Source organism: Anser cygnoides, chromosome Z, assembly GCF_040182565.1.
Source record: "Anser cygnoides isolate HZ-2024a breed goose chromosome Z, Taihu_goose_T2T_genome, whole genome shotgun sequence".
NCBI classification, from domain to species: domain Eukaryota; kingdom Metazoa; phylum Chordata; class Aves; order Anseriformes; family Anatidae; genus Anser; species Anser cygnoides.
The window spans coordinates 5,216,773-5,224,448 of record NC_089912.1 but is presented as its reverse complement, the minus strand read 5'-3'; the positions used below and the strand labels follow the sequence as shown (position 1 = coordinate 5,224,448).

The window sequence follows — 7,676 nt, the reverse complement described above, 5'->3', positions numbered from 1 at the left end:
GCGTCTGACTCCATGGAGGGGAGGAAGGCCTTGCAGAGAGAACCTGACAAATCAGAGAGCTGGGCAATCCCCAACAAGATGAGGTTTAGCGAGAGCGAGTGAGGGATTGCGCACCTGGCAACGGGCAACCCTGGCTGTCCGGGCAGTCTGGGGGGAGGAGAGGCTGGAGCGCAGCCCTGCAGAGAGGGCTCTGGGGCTTTTGGTCGACGGCAAGTTGAACGTGAGTCAGCCGTGGGCCCTGGCAGGCAGGAGGGGCAACGGCATCGTGGGGTGCCTCCAGCACAGCATCGCTAGCCGGTCGCGGGCAGGGATTGCTGTGCTCTGCTCTGCGCTCTTTCAGCATCAGCTCGAGTCCTGTGTGCACTTTTGGGCACGGCACTATCAGAAGGCCATAAACCTCTTAGAGAGAGAGCATCCAAAGGAGGGCTTCAAAGTGGTGAAGGGTCTGGAGGGCAGGACAGATGAGGAGCGGCTGAGGTGCCTGCGTTTGTTCAGCCTGCAGGAGACTGAGGAGAGGCCTGATGGCGACCTGCAGCTTCCTCACGAGGGGAGCGGAGGGCCCGGCGCTAAGCTCTGCTCTCTGGGGACGGTGACAAAAGTGGAGGGAATGGCATGGAGCTGTGACAGGGGAGGCTCTGCCTGGAGGTGAGGACAAGATCTTTCACTGACACGGGGCTTGGCCACTGAACCAGGCCTCCCAGTGAAGTGGTCAGAGCAGCAAGCCTGCTGGAGTTCACAAAACGTCTGGGCAATGCTTTCAGACACGTGCTTTAGTTTTTGGGCGTCACCCAGAGCCATGGGCTCTGAGGTCACCCAGAGCGATGGGCTCTGAGGTCACCCAGCAATGGACTCTGTGACCTCACGGCCCTCGCTGCTCATATTGGGGCGCAGGCAGAGCCCGTCCCAGCCTGGCTCGTGCCTGGATTCCTGCTGAGCGTTTGTGCGAGGCTTGGAGCGCCGAGCAAGGATTTGTTGGAGCTGTGCTGTGGGGCCGTCGGCAGCTGTTCTCAGTGCCCGTCCCCGCAGGCAGTGCCTGTGTTTCCCCGGCCCTGCCTGGCTCAGGCAGCCGGGGCCCTGTGAGGAGCACTTGCAGCAGCGCAGGTGAGCTGTGTGGGGCCACGTGCCCCGGGGCGGCCCGCGGGGGACGTGGGACCACCCAGCCGTGGGGCTGGGGCCGGGGGGTTTCCTGCTGAGGGGCCGGGGCACAGCCAGTGACCTTCTCTCTTCCTCGCAGCGTGCGCGATACCCGCTTCTGCAGTGCCGGTGCAGGGGAGCAGCTCGTCACCATCAGCTCTCCCCAGCGCACCTTAGCGTGAAGACCATGGCCACAGAGGAGGCGTGGACGTGTCCCGTCTGCCGGGAGGGGCGAAAGGATGTGGCCTACGCGACACCATGTAACCACCGGTTCTGCCTGGGCTGCATCCAGCGCTGGGCAAAGCTGAAGGCGAGCTGCCCACTCTGCAGGACGGGCATGAGGACCATCAAGGTTTCCGTGCGGGGAGAGGAGGACTACTTGGAATGCATCGTCTCCCCTCCCGCAGTGCCCGTACCTGTTGGCTTCCAGGCAGGCAGCGCCACCGCCCCCCACAGCCCTGCAGCGCCGGCTGCGTCCTCTGTGCCAGCCGAGGAGAGGGATGCGGAGCCCGATCCCCGCGCTGCTGTGGGCGGCCTCCTGCCCGAGGACTGGGCCGTGCTGTTCAGGGAGCGCAGGGACATCCTCGACCCTGTGCTGCCCTGGCTGCGCCGCGAGCTCTCAGCCATCTATGGGACACGCTGGTGGCAGGCGAGAGCTGCAGAGAGCTTCCTCCTGCACTCCCTGTGTGTGATGGGGCTGGACAGGGACGCCATCATTCAGCACACACAGCCCGCCTTGGGGCCCCTCACCGTGCCGCTCATCGACGGGCTCGTCGGCACCATCGTGGGCCTCTGCGGAGAGGAGGCACGGAGGCTACTGGGCCTCGAGAGTGGCCACACTGCTGGGGTACAGGAGGACAGCCCTGCAGGTGCTTCTGGTCCCACTGCCTCCATGCAGGGAACCATCAGCACCAGCCCCGCGCCCTCCAACAGCAACGCAGGCCCTGACATGGAGGAGCTGCCCAGCACATCCAGCGCTTTCCAGCATGGGGGTCCTGGCGAAGTCCCAGCTGCAGCCAACCCCCAGGAGCAGGAAGAGCCCCGTGAAGAGCTGGGGCAGGAGGCAGCAGCAGGTCCCTCTGCCCGGGCCTGCAGGCGCAGACCCTCCACTCCTCACCGCTCGACTCGGGGGTCCCGGCGCCCCAGGAAGCGCACCCAGGCAGGCAGTGCCCAAGACTCTGCCCAGCCCTGCAAGAGGCCGCCCCCCCGGCGCTTCTAGCAGGGCTCCTGGTGATCTTAAATCAAAGAACAATAAAATATATGGCTACACCGCAGAAAATGTCTTAGTGTGATTCAAACCAGAGCTGCCACAGCCCCGTGCATGCTGCTGCCTTCCCTCCCTTTTCCTGGTGCCGTCCCCGTGCCCTGCTGGCCCCCACTGTCCCTCACACCCACGAAGGAAAGCGCCTCATACTTGCAATGGTAGAAGCAACCTTGGGATGACCGGAAACATATCCTTTGTCCCATGCCACTGCCAGGAACACAATCATGGGCTTTGAAAAACAAGTGTAACTGCTAAACAACTCCTAACCATTACAAACAATTCTTGCTTGGTCTGATTCATAAAAATAAGGTTAAGAATATTATTGGAGTGTAAAATGTGGTGTTTTTTGTTGTGGGCTTTTATTTTATTTTTTGTTTTGTACAAAGAGTATCAGTTTGAAAGCACATAGTAACACTTACAGGTGCTTGGAGTACATTTTCTGGATGCGCGAGGACCACAGACACCGAGTGGAAAGGCCTACGGCAATTTCCCAAAGCTTTTGAAGAATCCTGCTGCCAAGTTGCTTGCTTGCTCCCAAGCCTCTAAACATGCCAGAGTTACTTTGTTCATTACACTGTTTCACTGTGAAGCAGCAGGTTGATTCAAACATTCTCCTCCGACCCAGAAGACCTTCAGTGGTCTGGTGCCTGCAAACCTGCACAAGATGCAAACCTGCATAAGATATTTTCTACCAAAGTTCCAAGTAACTTCAAATTTTATTATTATTATTATTATTTTTTCTTTTTACACTACACTTCTGGAACATTTTGCCACATTTGCAGTCCGTTCACTCATGTTATGACTTTACACCTGGCTGCTGCTCTGGAAGGGCTGCATGCACGGCCGGCCCATTGCTGGTATAATTACATTCTGATTACTGCAGTTATAACAGCTTCAAACACTTTAGTGTGAAAAATCTTAAGAAAAAAAAAAGAAAAAAAAAAAGACAAATCCTTAACGTGGAGTGTAAAGAAAGACACTCCCTGCTTTTTAAAAAGGAAGTACCACTGCCAGAAGGTGTCACTGAGCGCTGCTCACACTCTTTTAGCACGCGGTGGTTAAGCGGAGTCGCAGCAGGCACCGCCAGCCCTCCTGCCTCTGTCACGCTGCTCAGCAAGAATGCTCGGCTGCTTAATCGGCTTGGGTTTTTTGTAGGATAAAAAAGGAAGCGTGGGGTGTTCACTATCATAAAGTGCATTTCCCGAGTTAGTTTAACAGCCCAGTGGATCAGTTACCACTTGAGTAGGTGACACGGTGTAGACAAGATTAGGAGTACTTTTATTTAAGTGCCAGCCTTAGATCCTGCAGCTTGATGAGTCTGTTGTCTGCTGTCCCCTCATTTGGAGCAGCGTGTATTTCATGGAACGAAGAAGTTTATATACCTACATGTGTGTGGGTGGGTGTGTGCATATGTGTGTGTGTGGCTTCTACCTGTGGGGACCCAATTAATATGAAAATACCATTACTCTCATGTCTAGGTAAAATAATTTGCTCATCATCGTGTCAAAATATGATAGATAGGTTGGGGATTTGAAATCCAGGAAAACGCAAGGTTGTTGGTGTAAGATGGGCATCAGCTGTCAGGAGTAGTCAGCATGGATTCAGCACGGGGAAGTCATCCCAGACGGACCTGGATGAGCTTCCAAGATGACGTGACCAGCCCAATGGCTGAGAGGGCAGTGGGCATTGCTCTTTGGTGGACTATGGTAAGGCAAGTTTGTCCCACGTAAGGTCCTCTATGGGAGAAGCTTTTGATGTATGGAAGTGGGATGAGCGGAGCATTGAGATGGATCGAAAACTGGCTGGAGAGCGACTGGGACACCGGAGGGTTGTGGTCAGTGGTGCAAGGCCTGGTGGGAGGCCAGTAACAAGTGTGAGTACCCCAGGAGCTGGATACTGGGTCTGGTCCTGTTTAACACCTTCCTTTAACGTATCTGGACAATGGGTAGATTGCACTCCTCGATAAATTTGCAGATGACAGAGAACTGAGGCTGTGGCTGACCCACCAGAGGGCCGCGCTGCCATCCAGGTGGGCCTCAGCAGGCCGGAGAGGCGGGGCTGGCAGGAGCAAAGTGTCTCCAGCAGGCTGAGGAAGTTGATCCTCCTCCTCCAGCTCAGCACCGGTGAGGCTGCACCTGGAGCAACGTGTCCAGCTCTGGGGCTGCGCAGTACAAGCTGCAGACCCAAACATACTGGGACCAAAGACTCCAACAGACAGCAAGTTGATCAAGGGATGGGAGGAAAGGCTGAGAGAGCTGGGACTGCTCGGCCTGGAGAAGGGGGAGGCTCAGGGGGATCTCATCAGCGTCCATAAATACCTGAAGGGAGTGGTGCAAAGAGGACGGAGCCAGGCTCTTGCCAGTGGGGTGCGCAAGGACAAGGCAAGAGGCAGTGAGCACAAACTGGAGCACGGGAAGCTCCTCTGAGCACCAGGGCAGGCACTCCTGTGCTGTGCGGGTGGCTGTAGAGCACTGGCACAGGCTGCCCAGAGGCTGTGGGGTCTCCTCGCTACGGATCTTCAAAACCTGCCTGGACACGGCCTGGGCACCCTGGCTCTGGAGCAGGGGTGGGACCAGATGAGCTCCTGAGGGCCCTGCCAGCCTTCAGCCATTCTGTGATTCCGTGGTCACAAATGCTCCCAACCGGGCAAAGCAGTTAAGGCAAGAAACTTGCCTTTATTAATCCGGGGCCGATCATGAGATGGTAAAATCCACGTAGCAGAAAAAAAGGCTATTTTAAAAGTTAAAAATAAAGATGAACGTATTGTAATGACGTTTGTTCTCTATTGTTCCCTTCACATACGGTTTGTTTTACATTCTTCTACATATGGTCCTAGGGATTTGCAGATTTTCCCCATGTTTATTGGTATAAGAAATATTCTCAAATAATTTTCTCAGGACAGGGTCTTCTGGGAAGCTAATTTATTCATTTATTCACAATTGTAATGCTGTGGTGTCCTGAAACAGGGGTGCACAGTAACAGTATATCATTACCTTATATCCCCTGTTACCCAGATGTTTAATTCCTCCCCCTTTCCTCACTGGCTGAGTACTACAGGCCCACAACCTACACTTGTAACTACGCCCTCTATATACAGTTTTATTTGGACTGGGAAACTTTAATTTCTTTGTTGTTGTTTTTTGTTTGTTTGTTTTGGAAATGGAAGGGCCCAAGATTTTGTAGCTTCTTGTTCTTTGGCTGATTCTGGGCAAGTGTTTTGTCTCGTTTTCCTTAGCCATTGTTCTTATCCTGGGACAGTCTCTGTTCTCTGGAGATAATCCGGGGAACTATAGGCCTTGTTAGCTTGGACTCTCAGTGCCAGTGGAAGCTCATGGAGCAGATTATCTTGAATGTCATCACGCCGGCACTCTGCAGGGCAAGCACGGCAATCAGGCCCAGTCAGCATGTGGGGTTTGATGAAAGACAGGTCCTGCTGCCGGACGAACCTGATCTCCTTCTATGGACAAAGTGACGCGCTTGGTGGATGAGGGGAAGGCTTGTGGATGTGATCTACCTTGACCTTCAGGTAAGGCTTTTGACACAGTTCCCCACAACATTCTCCTCAAGAAACTGGCTGCGTTCGTGGGCTTGGACTGAGCGTACGCTTTGTTGGGTTAGAAACTGGCTGGATGTGGCCGGGCCCAGAGAGCTGTGGTGAATGGAGTCAAATCCGGGTTGGAGGCCGGGTTACTAGGTGGAGTCCCCTCAGGGCTCGGTACTGGGGCCAAATGGTCCTCTTTAATCATCTTTATCGATTGATCTGGATGAGAAGGCCCAGTGCACCCCTCAGTAAGGTGTTTGCAGATGACACCAAGCCAAGGTGCGTGTGTCGATCTGCTCGAGGGCAGGGGAAGGCTTCTGCAGGATGATCTGGATAGAGCTGGAGCGATGGGGCTGAGGTCAACTGTGTATGAAGTTCAACAAGGCCAAGTGCCGCGGTCCTGCACCTGGGGCGCAAACAACCCCAAGCAGAACTACTCCAGGCTGGGAGATGAGTGGCTGGGAAAGCTGCCAATGGCCGAGAAGGACCTGGGAGTAGTATGGTTGATAGTTGGCTGAATATGAGCCACAAGCAGTGTGCTCAGGTGGCCACAGAAGGTCAACAGCATCCTGGCCTGTATAAGAAGCCGCCAGTGTGGCTGCAGGCAGGTCGAGGGAAGTGGATTGTGCCCCTGTACTCGGCTCTGGTGAGGCCGCACCTTTGAGTACTGTGTTCAGTTTTGGGCCCTCTCTGCTACAGGAAGGTCAGACGTGGACGTGCTCGAGTAGAGTCCAGGAGAAGGGCAACCAACTGCTCGGTGAGGGGTCTGGAGAACAAGTGCTTACGAGGGATGCGGTTGAGGGAGCTGGGCTTGTTCAGGCCTGGAGAAGAGGAGGCTCAGGGGCGAGCCTTAGTCGCTCTCTTACAGTTACCTTAAAGGAGTGGGGCTGGGTAGAGAGGTGGGGTGTTGGTCTGTTCTTCCTACGTGCCTGGTGACAGGACGAGGGGAGAATGGGCGAAAGTTGCAAACAGGGGAGTTTTAGGTTGGATGTGTTAGAGAAGTACTTCTTTACCGGGGTGGGAAGGGTTATTAAGCATTGGAACGGGCTGCCCAGGGAGGTGGTGGAGTCACCATCCCTGGGAGGTCTTTAAAAGACGTTTAGATGTAGAGCTTAGCAGATATGGTTTAGTGGAGTACTTAGTGTTAGGTTCGGAGGTTGGACTCAGATGATCTTGGAGGTCTCTTTCGCAATCCTAGAAATCTGTGATACTGTGATACTGTGAGCTGGGGTTGTTTAGCCTTGAGAAGAGGAGGCTCAGGGGAGACCTCATCGCTCTCTATAGGTACCTTTAAAGGAGGCTGTAGGAGAGGTGGGGGTTGGTCTGTTCTCCTACGTGCCTGGTGACAGGACGAGGGGGAAATGGGCTTAAAGTTATGCGCCAGGGGAGGTTTAGGTTGGATGTTACAGGGGAAGAACTTCTTTTCTTTACCGAAAGGGTTGTTAGGCATTGGAATGGGACTGCCCAGGGGGGTGATTGAGTCACCATCCCTGGAGGTCTCCCTTAAAAGACGTTTAGATGTAGCCCTTAGTGATACGGTTTAGTGTAGGGACTTGTTAGTGTTAGGGCTGAGGTTGGACTTCAGGATGATCTTGGAGGTCTCTTTCCAAATCCTAGACGCATTCTGTGATTCTCTGTGAAAACCCGCCCGGCTGGCCACCCAGCACAACGTGATGTCTCCCCATGCTGAGGGTCAGCCCAGCGATGGGCTCTGAGGTCACCCAGCAATGGACTCTG

At 54.6% G+C, this 7,676-nt stretch overlaps 1 protein-coding gene across 1 annotated transcript; it reads left to right on the top strand.

Moving 5' to 3' along the window:
• Positions 1–932: 932 nt before the first annotated feature.
• Positions 933–2,353, top strand: LOC136789010 (E3 ubiquitin-protein ligase Topors-like). Its single transcript, XM_066988255.1, has 2 exons — positions 933–1,101; positions 1,235–2,353. The coding sequence occupies exon 2, from the start codon at positions 1,322–1,324 to the stop codon at positions 2,351–2,353; it is 1,032 nt and encodes a 343-aa protein (XP_066844356.1). The 5' UTR covers positions 933–1,101; positions 1,235–1,321.
• Positions 2,354–7,676: the final 5,323 nt, after the last annotated feature.